Raw genomic sequence first — 17,826 nt, 5'->3', positions numbered from 1 at the left:
TCATTAATGTTATAAATGATTAATTTACCACAAAAGGCTAAATGGTAATTGTAGAAAAATGATATGTGCTTTTTTTAAATCATTTAACAAGGGTGTTAAGGGTATTTACATTATCATATTTGTAACTTCTAACATTCAAACTATAAACTGAACTGTAGACTAAATTATAGTCCAAACATTAGACTAATATATAGTCCATACTATAGTTTGACACAGAAAAATATACTATAGTCTGGTCTATAGTCTGGTCTATAGTCTAGTCTATAGTCTGGTCTATAGTTTAGTCTATAGTCTAAAGTCTAGAGACTAGTCTATTGTCTAGTCTATAGTCTAGTCTATAGTCTAGTCTATAGTCTAGTCTATAGTCTAGTCTATAGTCTAGTTATAGTCTAGTCTATAGTCTAGTCTATAGTCTAGTCTATAGTCTAGTCTATAGTCCAGTCTATAGTCTAGTCTATAGTCTAGTCTATAGTCTCGTCTATAGTCTAGTCTATAGTCTAGTCTATAGTCTAGTCTATAGTCTAGTCTATAGTCTAGTCTATAGGTCTAGTCTATAGTCTAGTCTATAGTCTAGTCTATAGTCTAGTCTATAGTCTAGTCTATAGTCTAGTCTATAGTCTAGTCTATAGTCTAGTCTATAGTCTAGTCTATAGTATAGTCTATAGTCTAGTCTATAGTCTAGTCTATAGTCTAGTCTATAGTCTAGTCTATAGTCTAGTCTATAGTCTAGTCTATAGTCTAGTCTATAATCTAGTCTATAGTCTAGTCTATAGTCTAGTCTATAGTCTAGTCTATAGTCTAGTCTATAGTCTAGTCTATAGTCTAGTCTATAGTCTAGTCTATAGTCTAGTCTATAGTCTAGTCTATAGTCTAGTCTATAGTCTAGTCTATAGTCTAGTCTATAGTCTAGTCTATAGTCTAGTCTATAGTCTAGTCTATAGTCTAGTCTATAGTCTAGTCTATAGTCTAGTCTATAGTCTAGTCTATAGTCTAGTCTATAGTCTAGTCTATAGTCTAGTCTATAGTCTAGTCTATAGTCTAGTCTATAGTCTAGTCTATAGTCTAGTCTATAGTCTAGTCTATAGTCTAGTCTATAGTCTAGTCTATAGTCTAGTCTATAGTCTAGTCTATAGTCTAGTCTATAGTCTAGTCTATAGTCTAGTCTATAGTCTAGTCTATAGTCTAGTCTATAGTCTAGTATATAGTCTAGTCTATAGTCTAGTCTATAGTCTTGTCTATAGTCTAGTCTATAGTCTAGTCTATAGTCTAGTCTATAGTCTAGTCTATAGTTCAATCTATAGTCTATAGTCCAGTCTATAGTCTAGTCTATAGTCCAGTCTATAGTCCAGTCTATAGTCTAGTCTATAGTCTAGTCTAGTCTAGCCTAGTCTATTCAAGTCTAGTCTATAGTCTAGTTTATAGTCTAGTCTATAGTCTAGTCTATAGTCTAGTCTATAGTCTAGTCTATAGTCTAGTCTATAGTCTAGTCTATAGTCTAGTCTATAGTCTAGTCTATAGTCTAGTCTATAGTCTAGACTATAGACTAGTCTATAGTCTAGTCTATAGTCTAGTCTATAGTCTAGTCTATAGTCTAGTCTATAGTCTAGTCTATAGTCTAGTCTATAGTCTAGTCTATAGTCTAGTCTAGTCTAGTCTATAGTCTAGTCTATAGTCTAGTCTATAGTCTAGTCTATAGTCTAGTCTATAGTCTAGTCTATAGTCTAGTCTATAGTCTAGTCTATAGTCTAGTCTATAGTCTAGTCTATAGTCTAGTCTATAGTCTAGTCTATAGTCTAGTCTATAGTCTAGTCTATAGTCTAGTCTATAGTCTAGTCTATAGTCTAGTCTATAGTCTAGTCTATAGGCTAGTCTATAGTCTAGTCTATAGTCTAGTCTATAGTCTAGTCTATAGTTTAGTCTATAGTCTAGTCTATAGTCTAGTCTATAGTCTAGTCTATAGTCTAGTCTATAGTCTAGTCTATAGTCTAGTCTATAGTCTAGTCTATAGTCTAGTCTATAGTCTAGTCTATAGGCTAGTCTATAGTCTAGTCTATAGTTTAGGTCTATAGTTCTAGTCTATAGTCTAGTCTATAGTCTAGTCTAAAAGTCTATAGTCTAGTCTATAGTCTAGTCTAAAGTCTATAGTCTAGTCTATAGTCTAGTCTATAGTCTAGTCTTAGTCTAGTCTATAGTCTAGTCTAGTCTAGTCTATGTCTAGTCTATAGTCTAGTCTATACTCTAGTCCTATTGGCTAGTCTATAGTCTAGTCTATAGTCTAGTCTATAGTCTATAGTCTAGTCTATAGTCTAGTCTATAGTCTAGTCTATAGGCTAGTCTATAGTCTAGTCTATAGTCTAGTCTATAGTCTAGTCTATAGTCTAGTCTAAAGTCTATAGTCTAGTCTATAGTCTAGTCTATAGTCTAGTCTATAGTCTATTCTATAGTCTAGTCTATAGTCTAGTCTATAGTCTAGTCTATAGTCTAGTCTATCGTCTAGTCTATCGTCTAGTCTATTGTCTAGTCTATCCTCTAGTCTATCCTCTAGTCTATCGTCTAGTCTATAGTCTACTCTATAGTCAAGTCTAGTCTATGGTCTAGTGTATAGTGTTGTCTATAGTCTAGTCTATCGTCTAGTCTTTAGTCTACTCTATAGTCTGGTCTAAACTAGATAGTCTAAACTAGATTATAGTCGAAATTGTAGACCAAAATCCAGACTATTCAGCCAATTATTTACATTATAGTTTAGTCACTGTTGGCAAATATTTTAGCTAACATTTTCTAGGAAAAAACAACGATTAGTCACCAAAAATTCAGCGAAAAAATTCACCAAAAATTTATGAAAATTTTTCTAAAATTTCAATAAATACCTTAAAATATTACAAAATTTTGAACATTTTGACACACTGTCTGCTGGCAATCAAACCAGTACAGGTAGAGCAAACACGCGAGGGAGGTTAACAAGTGCTGGCACACTCATATTTAGTTGAGCGTAAGATTTAAAACTTTAAATTTCAAGTGAGAGGAGACAGACAGACAAACAGACACATACCATAATAAAATATAAACTGACAATCACACCAACTAAATAGTGACAGCATCAGCATGTTATTGTTGCTGCTGCTGTCGTTGACACAAATATAATAAACAGTTTATTTGTTTATATTATTATTAATTGTATTATAACTTTTGTTGTATTTTTTATAAAAAAAAATAATTTAATATAGAAAAGAAAAAATACAAAAACTTTTTCTAAGTGTGTTGGATATTTGCTCTATTCTTTGCTTTAGTTAATACAATTATTAGATTAATAGAAAATTAAACAAAACAATTTTAATATTTTCCTTGGCATTGTAAAAAGTTTTAAATTTCATAGAAATATATTAAGAAAAATTGATGATTAAAAAGGAATTCCGTAAGTGATCAATGAGTAATACACGCGACCGTCGAGAGGCAGCCTTAAGCTGTTTCGAGTCAAAACACAAGAAATTAATAATTATTATCATAACGTTTTGTTTTAAGATATTAGTGTGCCATTCATTTTCAACCCACTCACTCATAAATAAATAAAATAGCTTGAGAAAAATACCAACAATAAATATTTTTAATATTAAATTAAAATATTTAAATAGAAACAAACTACCGGACAAGAAAGAACAAGTGAAATGATATACTACATAGATCAGGCATGGAAAATTCAGTACTATAATACATTTTCTTATTTACTTAAAAAATCTATAGTCTAGTTTATAGTATAGTCTATAGTCTAGTCTATAGTCTAGTCTATAGTCTAGTCTATAGTCTAGTATATTGTCTAGTTTATAATCTAATCTATAGTCTAGTCTATAGTCTAGTCTATAGTCTAGTCTATAGTCTAGTCTATAGTCTAGTCTATAGTCTAGTCTAGTCTAGTCTATAGTCTAGTTTAAAGTCTAGTCTATAGTCTAGTCTATAGTCTAGTTTAAAGTCTAGTCTATAGTCTAGTCCATAGTCTAGTCTATAGTCTAGTCTATAGCCTAGTCTATAGTCTAGTCTATAGTCTAGTCTATAGTCTAGTCTATAGTCTAGTCTATAGTCTAGTCTATAGTCTAGTCTATCTAGTCTATAGTCTAGTCTATAGTCTAGTCTATAGTCTAGTCTATAGTCTAGTCTATAGTTTAGTCTATAGTCTAGTCTATAGTCTAGTCTATAGTCTAGTCTATAGTCTAGTCTATAGTCTAGTCTATAGTCTAGTCTATAGTCTAGTCTATAGTCTAGTCTATAGTCTAGTCTATAGTCTAGTCTATAGTCTAGTCTATAGTCTAGTCTATAGTCTAGTCTATAGTCTAGTCTATAGTCTAGTCTATAGTCTAGTCTATAGTCTAGTCTATAGTCTAGTCTATAGTCTAGTCTATAGTCTAGTCTATAGTCTAGTCTATAGTCTAGTCTATAGTCTAGTCTATAGTCTAGTCTATAGTCTAGTCTATAGTCTAGTCTATAGTCTAGTCTATAGTCTAGTCTATAGTCTAGTCTATAGTCTAGTCTATAGTCTAGTCTATAGTCTAGTCTATAGTCTAGTCTATAGTCTAGTCTATAGTCTAGTCTATAGTCTAGTCTATAGTCTAGTCTATAGTCTCTAGTCTAGTATAGTCTAGTCTATAGTCTAGTCTATAGTCTAGTCTATAGTCTAGTCTATAGTCTAGTCTATAGTCTAGTCTATAGTCTAGTCTAGTCTAGTCTATAGTCTAGTCTATAGTCTAGTCTATAGTCTAGTCTATAGTCTAGTCTATAGTATTATAGTCTAGTCTATAGTCTAGTCTATAGTCTAGTCTAGTCTAGTCTAGTCTAGTCTAGTCTATAGTCTAGTCTATAGTCTAGTCTAGTCTATAGTCTAGTCTATAGTCTAGTCTATAGTATAGTCTATAGTATAGTCTATAGTCTAGTCTATAGTCTAGTCTATAGTCTAGTCTATAGTCTAGTCTATAGTCTAGTCTATAGTCTAGTCTATAGTCTAGTCTATAGTCTAGTCTATAGTCTAGTCTATAGTCTAGTCTATAGTCTAGTCTATAGTCTAGTCTATAGTCTAGTCTATAGTCTAGTCTATAGTCTAGTCTATAGTCTAGTCTATAGTCTAGTCTATAGTCTAGTCTATAGTCTAGTCCAATATATAGTCTAGTCTATAGCCTAGTCCAATATATAGTCTAGTCTATAGCCTAGTTCAATATATAGTCTAGTCTATAGCCTAGTCCAATATATAGTCTAGTCTAAAGTCTAGTCTATAGTCTAGTCTATAGTCTAGTCTATAGTCTAGTCTATAGTCTAGTCTATAGTCTAGTCTATAGTCTAGTCTATAGTCTAGTCTATAGTCTAGTCTATAGTCTAGTCTATAGTCTAGTCTATAGTCTAGTCTATAGTCTAGTCTATAGTCTAGTCCAATATATAGTCTAGTCTATAGCCTAGTCCAATATATAGTCTAGTCTATAGCCTAGTTCAATATATAGTCTAGTCTATAGCCTAGTCCAATATATAGTCTAGTCTAAAGTCTAGTCTATAGTCTAGTCTATAGTCTAGTCTATAGTCTAGTCTATAGTCTAGTCTATAGTATAGTCTATAGTATAGTCTATAGTCTAGTCTATAGTCTAGTCTATAGTCTAGTCTATAGTCTAGTCTATAGTCTAGTCTATAGTCTAGTCTATAGTCTAGTCTATAGTCTAGTCTATAGTCTAGTCTATAGTCTAGTCTATAGTCTAGTCTATAGTCTAGTCTATAGTCTAGTCTATAGTCTAGTCTATAGTCTAGTCTATAGTCTAGTCCAATATATAGTCTAGTCTATAGCCTAGTCCAATATATAGTCTAGTCTATAGCCTAGTTCAATATATAGTCTAGTCTATAGCCTAGTCCAATATATAGTCTAGTCTAAAGTCTAGTCTATAGTCTAGTCTATAGTCTAGTCTATAGTCTAGTCTATAGTCTAGTCTATAGTCTAGTCTATAGTCTAGTCTATAGTCTAGTCTATAGTCTAGCCTATAGTCTAGTATATAGTTTACTGTAGTCTAGTCTATAATCTATGTTATAGTCTAGTCTAAAGTCTAGTCTATAGTCTAGTCTAAAGTCTAGTCTAAAGTCTAGTGTAAAGTCTAGTCTATAGTCTAGTCTATAGTCTAGTCTATAGTCTAGTCTATAGTCTAGTCTATAGTCTAGTCTATAGTCTAGTCTATAGTCTAGTCTATAGTCTAGTCTATAGTCTAGTCTATAGTCTAGTCTATAGTCTAGTCTATAGTCTAGTCTATAGTCTAGTCTAGTATAGTCTAGTCTTGTCTATAGTCCAGTCTAATCTATAGTCTAGTCTACAGTCTAGCCTATAGTCTAGTCTATAGTCTAGTCTACAGTCTACTGTAGTCTAGTCTATAATCTATGTTATAGTCTAGTCTAAAGTCTAGTCTATAGTCTAGTCTAAAGTCTAGCCTATAGTCTAGTCTAATCTATAGTCTAGTCTACAGTCTAGCCTATAGTCTAGTCTATTGTCTAGTCTATAGTCTAGTCTATAATCTAGTCTATAGTCTAGTCTATAGTCTGGTCTATAGTCTAGTCTATAGTCTAGTCTATAGTCTAGTCTATAGTCTAGTCTATAGTCTAGTCTATAGTCTAGTCTATAGTCTAGTCTATAGTCTAGTCTATAGTCTAGTTTATAGTCTAGTCTATAGTCTAGTCTATAGTCTAGTATAAAGTCTACACTATAGTCTACTCTATAATAAAGTCCTAAATTAGTTTAAAACATTTTAAATTTATAAAACTACTCATTTTAGTATAATTTAGTACTCATTTCATCATTCCAACTTTCCATCCCTGATACAGATTGTTGTAAAAGGAATTTGAAAAAATGTAAGAAAGAAAATATTTTATAATTTATGGATAAATCATTTTATAAAAATACTAGATAATACTTGGCCAAGCAAACAATTAAATTTTCCAAAAATGTTTTAAAATGTCATTTAAAAAGTTCTCTTAATATTTAAAGAACATTAAACTTTATGAACTAAATCTTAATAAAACTTTTAATATTTTTAATTTTTTTCGAAAAAGTTCCTCTAGAATAATAAAAAATAGTACTTAATACAACGTTATTTTTTATGTTTTGACTAATCAAATAGTTAAATATTATTTGTCATTGAGATATGCCATGGCAATGTTTGAAAAGCTTAGTCAAAGAAAACAAATAAATAAAAAGAAGGAAATGTTTTTTAACAAAATAGGTGGGGAAGATTCTTTAATGTTATAACAAACAAAATTTTTTAAATATCTTTCAAATATATACAATTTATAAGAAAAAGTGATTACTTAAGAGAACTTGCAGTTAGTTTAAACTATAGTTTCGCAATATATGTACAGAGTTCAGACTATAATATATAATTTTGACCATAGTGCAGACCATAATTTAGTTTATTAAACATAATGTAGTTTAGTCTCTAGTCTAGACTATATTATAGTCTATACCCCAGACTGTGGTAGATTCTCCATTCTATGTTAAAGTTCAATTCTTGGTCATTTCTTCTTCAGTTCTAGTTCAGTTCTAGTTTAGTTCTAGTTCAGTTCTAGTTCAGTTCTAGTACAGTTCTAGTTCAATTCTAGTTCAGTTCTAGTTCAATTCTAGTTCTGTTCTACTTCAGTTTTAGTTCAGTTCTAGTTCAATTCTAGTTCTGTTCTAGTTCAGTTCTAGTTCAATTCTAGTTCAATTCTAGTTCAGTTCTAGTTCAGTTTTAGTTCAGTTCTAGTTCTGTTCTAGTTCTGTTCTAGTTCAGTTCTAGTTCAGTTCTAGTTCAGTTCTAATTCAGTTCTAGTTTAGTTCTAGTTCAGTTCTAGTTCAGTTCTAGTTCAGTTCTAGTTCAGTTCTAGTACAGTTCTAGTTCAGTTCTAGTTCAGTTGTAATTCAGTTCTAGTTCAGTTCTAGATCAGTTCTAGATCAGCTCTAGTTTAATTCTAGTTAAGTTCTAGTTAAGTTCTAGTTCAGTTCTAGTTCAGTTCTAGTTCAGTTCTATTTCAGTCCTAGTTCAGTCCTAGTTCAGTTCTAGTTCAGTTCTAGTTTAGTTCTAGTTTAGTTCTAGTTCAGTTTTAGTTCAGTTCTAGTTCAGTTCTAGTTCAGTTCTAGTTCAGTTCTAGTTCAGTTCTAGTTCAGTTCTAGTTCAGTTCTAGTTCAGTTCTAGTTCAGTTCTATTTCAGTCCTAGTTCAGTCCTAGTTCAGTTCTAGTTCAGTTCTAGTTTAGTTCTAGTTTAGTTCTAGTTCAGTTTTAGTTCAGTTCTAGTTCAGTTCTAGTTCAGTTCTAGTTCAGTTCTAGTTCAGTTCTAGTTAAGTTCTAGTTCAGTTCTAGTTCAGTTCTAGTTCAGTTCTATTTCAGTCCTAGTTCAGTCCTAGTTCAGTTCTAGTTCAGTTCTAGTTTAGTTCTAGTTTAGTTCTAGTTCAGTTTTAGTTCAGTTCTAGTTCAGTTCTAGTTCAGTTCTAGTTCAGTTCTAGTTCAGTTCTAGTTCAGTTCTAGTTCAGTTCTAGTTCAGTTCTAGTTCAGTTCTAGTTCAGTTCTAGTTCAGTTCTAGTTCAGTTCTAGTTCAGTTCTAGTTCAGTTCTATTTCAGTCCTAGTTCAGTCCTAGTTCAGTTCTAGTTCAGTTCTAGTTTAGTTCTAGTTTAGTTCTAGTTCAGTTTTAGTTCAGTTCTAGTTCAGTTCTAGTTCAGTTCTAGTTCAGTTCTAGTTCAGTTCTAGTTCAGTTCTAGTTTAGTTCTAGTTCAGTTCTAGTTCAGTTCTAGTTCCGTTCTAGTTTAGTTATAGTTCAGTTCTAATTCAGTTCTAGTTCAGTTCTAGTTCAGTTCTAGTTCAGTTCTAGTTCAGTTCTAGTTCAGTTCTAGTTTCGTTCCGTTTCAGTTCTAGTTCAGTACTATTTCAGTTGTAGTTCAGTTTTAGTGACCGGTATAGTTCAGTTCTAGTTCAGTTCTTGTTTCGTTCCACTTCAGTTCTAGTTCAGTACTACATACATATTTCAGTTGCAGTTCAGTTCTACTGACCGGTCCATAGTTTAGTTTCTTCTTTAACATTTTATAACTTACAATAATAATAATATAAAAAATTCTATGACTCTTTTTCACCCTTATCTTGTCCAATTCTTTAAACAATGATATTTTATTTGTAAGTTTTTTTTTTAATACTTTAAAACTAAGTGCCCACAAAATATCGATTAAACAAAATCGATAAAAACAATAATAAGATATAAAAAATGATTAACCTTCTTCTAATTAACACACATTTTTTTATTTATTTCAAATAAAACTAATTTAAGCAAAAGAAAACAATGGAAAAACACTTTGTTAATCTTTAATGAAAAAAAAAAAAAAAAAAAAAAAAAACACATTTACATTAAATTGACAACAATACTTTAACAAATGAATAAAATAAAAATTAATAATAAAAAAAGAAATAAATTAACAATGAGGAACCCCTATATAGAGCTAGAGATTGACAATTTAAACACATTTAAATAAAGTTTTTTTTTTTTTTTTTTTAAAAAAGGCAACAATATGATTGACAATAAACATTATTAAAACACATGTTAAGTTTCCCAATGCATACAAAAGGTTTAATTTAAAATAAATAATTGATTTCTTAATAATAATACGAAAAAAAAAGATGTTAATTAAATTTACTATTACTAATGTTTATTTGTTTATTTATTTCACTATTTGCAGGTTAAATTTATGCTTGATGGAAAATTTAAACAGTAAATGGTTTAAACAATATACGTTTTCAATATTAAAGAATAATAACAACAACAAATTGTCAACAATTGTTTAGCCTTACAGAGGTGGTTTAACAAAACGTATTAAAATATTGAAAACAGTTTGTCAGGAATAAGTATTTTCCACAAACTTTAACAACAAAATTATGTTTGTGTTTATTTTAAACAGAAGCAAATTTATTAGTTAACTAATTAATTATTAATTATAACTTAAAATAATCTTTAATTAATTAAAACAAACAAAAGGAATTGAAAATATTAAAGAAACAGAAAACAAAATATTAAATAGTTTGTTAAAAAAAGAGCAAAGTTTTTAAAAATGCTGAAGTATTGTTTACAATTTTAAACTTAAAACAACTTTAAACAAAACCCAACAACAAAATGTCTACAGCTACTACAACAACTAACAATTCCACCACTAATACCATTACCACCACCACTGCTTCACCTTTAATCAGCAGTCATATGAATAAAATATCCACCTCTACACCACAAAAACACGCTCCCGATGCTGCTGCTGTTTCTGCTGAAGCCTTGGCCGACCTAAGTGGTTTGGCGGATACCGAAACTTCAAATGTATTTAATGACGACACCATCAATACCAGCAGCCTAAGTCCTCATCATCATCATCATAGTAGCAGTGGCAATAAATTAAGTAAATCCACTTCAGCCTCCAATAGTCCAGTGGCTAAACGTCATATTAATTCGGGTTCCATAACACGTATACGTCCCCAGTCTAGTTATTCAGCTAGAGTATTAATATTTGATGATTCCGATCAAGAATTGGGTGGTAGTGGTAGTAATAATAGTAATGCTAGCGGTAGTGGTAATAATACTCATGATGGCACCACTAAATCATCGACTGGTTTGGAAATGTTAGCCTCCTCACCGAAAAATGATTCATCGATATCTTCTTCGCAGTCTTTATTGCGTAATTTGAATTTGACTAAATCCTCTTCGGGTGGTTTATCGGGCAGTTCTATATCATTGCCTGCGCGTGGCTATGGTGCTCTATTGCGTAAGATATCATATCAGCAGCATACCTATTCGATGAGATCGTCCAGTAATGGTGAGTTGTAATGAAAAAAAAAAAAATGTCAAAAGTTTCCATTTGGGATTTGTTCTGTTTTACTTCTGTTTAGCTCTAGTTCTGTTCTAGTTGAGTTCTAGTTCAGTTCTAGTTCCGTTCTAGTTCAGTTCTAGTTCAGTTCTAGTTCCGTTCTAGTTCAGTTCTAGTTCAGTTCTAGTTCAGTTCTAGTTCAGTTCTAGTTCAGTTCTAGTTCAGTTCTAGTTCAGTTCTAGTTCAGTTCTAGTTCAGTTCTAGTTCTAGTTCAGTTCTAGTTCAGTTCTAGTTCAGTTCTAGTTCAGTTCTAGTTCAGTTCTAGTTCAGTTCTAGTTCAGTTCTAGTTCAGTTCTAGTTCAGTTCTAGTTCAGTTCTAGTTCAGTTCTAGTTCAGTTCTAGTTCTAGTTCAGTTCTAGTTCTAGTTCAGTTCTAGTTCAGTTCTAGTTCAGTTCTAGTTCAGTTCTAGTTCAGTTCTAGTTCAGTTCTAGTTCAGTTCAGTTCAGTTCAGTTCTAGTTCAGTTCTAGTTCAGTTCTAGTTCAGTTCTAGTTCAGTTCTAGTTCTAGTTCAGTTCTAGTTCAGTTCTAGTTCAGTTCTAGTTCAGTTCTAGTTCAGTTCTAGTTCAGTTCTAGTTCAGTTCTAGTTCAGTTCTAGTTCAGTTCTAGTTCAGTTCTAGTTCTAGTTCAGTTCTAGTTCAGTTCTAGTTCAGTTCTAGTTCAGTTCTAGTTCAGTTCTAGTTCAGTTCTAGTTCTAGTTCAGTTCTAGTTCAGTTCTAGCTCAGTTCTAGTTCAGTTCTAGCTCAGTTCTAGTTCAGTTCTAGCTCAGTTCTAGTTCAGTTCTAGTTCAGTTCAGTTCTAGTTCAGTTCTAGTTCAGTTCTAGTTCAGTTCTAGTTCAGTTCTAGTTCAGTTCTAGTTCAGTTCTAGTTCAGTTCTAGTTCAGTTCTAGTTCAGTTCTAGTTCAGTTCTAGTTCAGTTCTAGTTCAGTTCTAGTTCAGTTCTAGTTCAGTTCTAGTTCAGTTCTAGTTCAGTTCTAGTTCAGTTCTAGTTCAGTTCTAGTTCAGTTCTAGTTCAGTTCTAGTTCAGTTCTAGTTCAGTTCTAGTTCAGTTCTAGTTCAGTTATGGTTCAATTCTAGTTAAGTTCTAATTCTGTTCTTGTTCTGTTCTTGTTCTAAAATTCTTTAATTTTATAAGTTCCAGAACAAGGTCAAGTACTAAAACATAAAAATCAAGAAAAATTTAAGGTTAAGTTTAACCCTAAACTATAAACAAACTTAACTTTTCCTTTTGTTTTCATTTTGTTGCTTTTTTAATATAAACAATCACAGTTCTAGGTTGCCAACGAAACAGTATTTTCCCTATACTGTTGGAATTGGCAGTTTTTTAGTAAATTGTGTTTGTTTAAAAATCATTCTTTTGTAGTTGTTTTTCATTTAAAACAAACTATTTTAACAAAATTGGTTATTTTTTTTATTAAACTAAAATATCAACAAAACTTTGAGGGTTTTATTTACATTTTGATTGTATCCTTTTATTATTGCAAATGTGGCATCTTTTTCACAGTTGTCATATACAAAATATTGCACTTTTTTATTTACCTTTTGTTGTTTTTTAATGTAAACAAATCAAAATTCTTACTGTCACATAAATACAGCTCCTTTTTATTTAAATTTTGATGTTATGGTTTTCTAAATGTAAACAAAACAAATTTTAAGGTTAGGTTTAATTAAATACAAAACAAATTTTATGCTTAATCTTAACATATAAACATAAAATAAATGTTAACTTAATATTCTTAGACTCTTCCAACTTGGTACGCATGCGTAATACTTCTTTGGGTAAATCGGCTCCTTGCCTCACTGGCAGTTCATTTCGTGAACGTGACAATAGTCTGTGTAAAACTGCAACAGCTCCTAATGCCCTTACACAATCGCCCTCATCGTCGTCATGCAACAATGCTTATGCATCATCTTCTACAACTAACGCAGCAAATATTACTGCACCAACAGCAGGAACATTAAATATTTCACGTTCCGGCAGTTGTGCCGGTCTCGGCATAGGCAAACATCATTTGCATGGTGTAGTAATGCGCGGTAGTGGTGCCTCCAGTGGTGTAGCTCATCATCGTTTAAGTTTAGTGACCGGGGGTATAGGTGCAGCAGCGGCCGCAGCAGCTGCGGCTGCCAATACAATGTCACATTCACCCTATTCGGCCAGTCCGGTTGATAGTCCACGCATAAATTCCCCTATGCAGTTTGCTTTCGCCCCCATTAAACGTATAGCTACATGCCGTGGAGATGGTAGAAGATGGTCGGTAGCTTCATTGCCCTCATCGGGTTATGGTACAACACCGGGCAGTTCAAATTTATCGGTGAGTGTCGGAAAATAAAGAAAAATTTATGGTTTTTTATTAATTTAAAGTTATTTTTTTTTCATTTAGAGCCAATGTTCTAGCCAGGAAGCTTTGCATCAATTACACAATCTTTCGGGCCAGGAAGAATTGCATGTTTTGACGGGAGAGCCGGGTAATCCTAATGCCATTGTTAATTGTTGTGCTGAACATATGCAACAGCAGCAACAAGCCATAGCAGCAGCACAAACAAATCGTCCTCATTGTTTGAAACACTGTGCTTTAATGAATAACTCTACAACAACAACAGCAACACTAACAACGAATAAACCAACCGTCCCGGGGCCACATAGTCCCAAACAATTTCAAAAACAACAACATGTGCCAACACAACCTCAACCACCCGCACCAGCCGGCTTTGTTTACAACAGCAAATATTGTCCTAATTGTTGTGCAGATGTCAGCATGGTTTGTAGTGGCAATGGCCAGCAGCAACAGCAACAGCCACAGCAGCCTATGCATAACAATAACGCTGGAACCCCCGGTGGTTCACAAAGCAATAATAATAATAATCATAATACAAGCAATAGTGGTAGAATATCACCATTCCACCGCCCCCGTTCACGATCTCTTTCAAGTCCCTCACGCAGTCCCGCCATAGACAATGAAATTGCCATGATGAATACTTTATATAAGGAACGTTTCCCCAAGGCCACCCAACAAATGGAGGAACGTTTAAAACATTTCATCAATGAAAACAAATCGGCGGCCTGTAATAGTTTTCGTGATTCCCAGCCTATAGTAAGATTCGTACATCATCAAGTTTTGGAAATGGCAAGAGATTGTCTTAATAAATCTGAGGCTAAATTGATTACCTCCAGATATTTCTATGAAATGAGTGAGAATTTAGAACGTTTACTATTGGAAACTAAGGAGAAAAGTCCAGAAGCGGCCGTCGAATTGGCGGGGGTTATAAAAAAGTTGTTATTGATCATCTCAAGGCCGGCAAGATTGCTGGAGTGTTTGGAATTTGATCCGGAGGAATTCTATCATTTGCTGGAAGCCGCCGAGGGTCAAGCCAAGGCTATACAGGGCATTAAGGCGGATATACCCCAATATATAATACACAAATTGGGTTTGAATAGAGATCCTATAGCAGAAATGCAACAGGAGGCTAAAGAGACTAGAGAAGCCTGTGATACTAAGGGTGGTTCCGGGTCGGTTAATACCAGCTTACTTAATGACTCGGGCACGCCTTGTTCTTTGCTATTAAGTTCTCCTTTAACCTGTGTTTCGGCCACACTCAATCCCAATGCCGAACTAAGTTTATTGGCCAACAGTGGCACTAGCACACCACACCCAGCCATGCCTCTACAGCCACCACAAACACCAGTAGCCACCGCTGATATGCCCTCCTTTGCTAAGGCCATACAAAATCAAAATAATAATCAATTAGCCACTTGTCAAGAACAAAGTAATCTGGCCACACCTACCAATCAACAGCAAATAACACAACAACAACCTCCAGCGGCTCCAGCGGCTCCAGCACCAGCCCCACAACCCATACCTAATGAACAAGACTTCGATATTGTTAAATTGATCTCAAATGGTGCTTATGGTGCTGTCTATTTGGTTAAACATAAAACTACCCGACAACGTTTTGCCATGAAAAAAATCAATAAAAATAATCTCATCTTACGCAATCAAGTTGAGCAGGTTTTTGCTGAACGTGATATACTCTCATTTGCCGATAATCCTTTCGTGGTCAGCATGTATTGTTCTTTTGAAACGAAAAAACATTTGTGTTTGGTCATGGAGTATGTGGAGGGTGGTGATTGTGCTACGCTTCTAAAGAATATAGGTCCTCTGCCCGCCGATATGGCAAGATTTTATTTTGCTGAGACCGTTTTGGCTGTGGAATACTTACATAGTTATGGCATAGTGCATCGTGATTTGAAACCGGATAATTTGTTGATTACCGCCTTGGGTCATATTAAACTGACAGATTTTGGTCTCTCCAAAATGGGTTTAATGTCTTTGGCTACAAATTTATATGAGGGTTATATAGATTCGGAAACTAGACAGTTTTCTGATAAACAGGTGAGTCCTAAAGTCCAGAAATGTTAACTAGAAAGACATTTTTATTTGAAAATTGTTTTAAGGTCTATGGCACTCCCGAATATATAGCCCCCGAGGTGATATTGAGACAGGGTTATGGTAAACCTGTAGACTGGTGGTCTATGGGCATTATTCTCTATGAGTTTCTAATAGGTTGTGTGCCATTTTTTGGTGAAACCGCTGAGGAACTATTTGCTCATACTGTTAACGATGACATCGAATGGCCTGATAATGATGATTGGCCGGTGCAACCAGAGGCTAAAGATATTATAACTCAGCTATTGCAACAAAATCCTAGAGATCGTTTGGGCACCCAGGCAGGAGCTTTGGAAGTTAAGGAGCATTTTTATTTTGATGGTTTAGATTGGAATTCTTTGTTAAGACAAAAGGCCGAATTTGTGCCTCAACTATCCAATGAAGATGACACCAGTTATTTTGATAGTGAGTCCGCCATACTTTATCTATAAAAAACATAAAATTAACATATTAATTTTCCCCTTTAGCCCGCATGGATCGCTATAATCACGATTTGGCCGGTGAAGACACTGACGATACCGATGATACTCCCGTTATTGGTTCCTTTTCTTCTTACACCCCACAATATCGTAAGCAGCATTATTCTTGGTCTCGGGTTGCCTCTACCACTACCACCGTTAGTTCGACTACTACTACTACCCACAGTTCTACGACTTCGCTTAATAACGCCATCACCACCGCCACCACTCATACTACAACATCTGCTTTGGCTGAAACTAAATTACAAGTTACTGAGAGCGTATCATCACCTACTAATACCGTGGATTCAGTGGCTAAATGTCGCAAGATTGCTGCTCCCTTGGCCTCGCCTCAGAATATTATTACCCAGCAAATGGTAAATAAGGTTTTGAATACACCACAGTTAAGGAAAATAGAGGTGAGTTTGTGAATATGGGGAACTGAACTAGAAGTAGAACTGAACTAGAACTAAACTAGAACTGAACTAGAACTAAACTAAAACTGAACTAGAACTGAACTAGAACTGAACAAGAACTGAACTAGAACTGAACTAGAACTGAACTAGAACTGAACTAGAACTGAACTAGAACTGAACTAGAACTGAACTAGAACTGAACTGAACTAGAACTGAACTAGAACTGAACTAGAACTGAACTAGAACTGAACTAGAAGTGAACTAGAACTGAACTAGAACTGAACTAGAACTGAACTAGAACTGAACTAGAACTGAACTAGAATTGAACTAGTACAGAACTAGAACTGAACTAGAACTGAACTAGAACTGAACAAGAACTGAACTAGAACTGAACTAGAACTGAACTAGAACTGAACTAGAACTGAACTAGAACTGAACTAGAACTGAACTAGAACTGAACTAGAACTGAACTGGAACTGTACTAGAACTGAACTGGAACTGAACTAGATCACAAACTGAACTTGAACTGAACTAGAACTGAACTAGAACTGAACAAGAACTGAACTAGATCACAAACTGAACTTGAACTGAACTAGAACTGAACTAGAACTGAACTAGAACTGAACTAGAACTGAACTAGAACTGAACAAGAACTGAACTAGAACTGAACTAGAACTGAACTAGAACTGAACTAGAACTGAACTACAACTGAACTACAACTGAACTAGAACTGAACTAGAACTGAACTAGAACTGAACTGGAACTGTACTAGAACTGAACTGGAACTGAACTAGATCACAAACTGAACTTGAACTGAACTAGAACTGAACTAGAACTGAACTAGAACTGAACTAGAACTGAACTAGAACTGAACAAGAACTGAACTAGAACTGAACTAGAACTGAACTAGAACTGAACTAGAACTAGAACTGAACTAGAACTGAACTAGAACTGAACTAGAACTGAACCTGAACTGAACTAGAACTGAACTAGAAATGAACTGGAACTGAACTGGAACTGAACTAGAACTGAACTAGAACTGAACTAGAACTGAACAAGAACTGAACTAGAACTGAACTAGAACTAAACTAGAACTGAACTAGAACTGAACTAGAACTGAACTAGAACTGAACTAGAACTGAACTAGAACTAAACTAGAACTGAACTAGAACTGGACCAGAACTGGACAAGAACTGAACTAGAACTGAACTAGAACTAAACTAGAACTAAACTAGAACTAAACTAGAACTAAACTAAAACTGAACTAGAACTGAACTAGAACTGAACTAGAACTAAACTAGAACTGAATTAGAACTGAACTAGAACTGAACTGGAACTGAACTAGAACTGAACTAGAACTGAACTAGAACTGAACTAGAACTTAACTAGAACTGAACTAGAACTTAACTAGAACTTAACTAGAACTGAACTAGAACTGAACTAGAACTGAACTAGAACTGAACTAGAACTGAACTAGAACTGAACTAGAACTGAACTAGAACTGAACTAGAACTGAACTAGAACTGAACTAGAACTGAACTAGAACTGAACTAGACCTGAACTAGAAATGAACTGGAACTGTACTAGAACTGAACTGGAACTGAACTAGATCACAAACTGAACTTGAACTGAACTA

At 33.8% G+C, this 17,826-nt stretch overlaps 1 protein-coding gene across 1 annotated transcript in view; it reads left to right on the top strand.

Moving 5' to 3' along the window:
- The window catches only part of LOC119600262, a 30,427-nt gene that overhangs the window by 5,661 nt on the left and 6,940 nt on the right, over nt 1-17,826 (top strand). The window contains 5 exon segments of the mRNA XM_037950383.1: nt 9,705-10,823; nt 12,612-13,183; nt 13,253-15,262; nt 15,325-15,721; nt 15,784-16,193. Of these exon segments, the coding sequence (XP_037806311.1) occupies nt 10,136-10,823; nt 12,612-13,183; nt 13,253-15,262; nt 15,325-15,721; nt 15,784-16,193 (4,077 nt within the window). The 5' untranslated portion in view covers nt 9,705-10,135.

The sequence above is a fragment of the Lucilia sericata genome, unplaced genomic scaffold, assembly GCF_015586225.1.
Source record: "Lucilia sericata isolate MDLA Ls3-8-SP2 unplaced genomic scaffold, ASM1558622v1 Contig000108F_arrow, whole genome shotgun sequence".
Classification (NCBI taxonomy): Eukaryota; Metazoa; Arthropoda; class Insecta; order Diptera; family Calliphoridae; genus Lucilia; species Lucilia sericata.
This window is presented reverse-complemented; position numbering and strand designations above follow the sequence as displayed.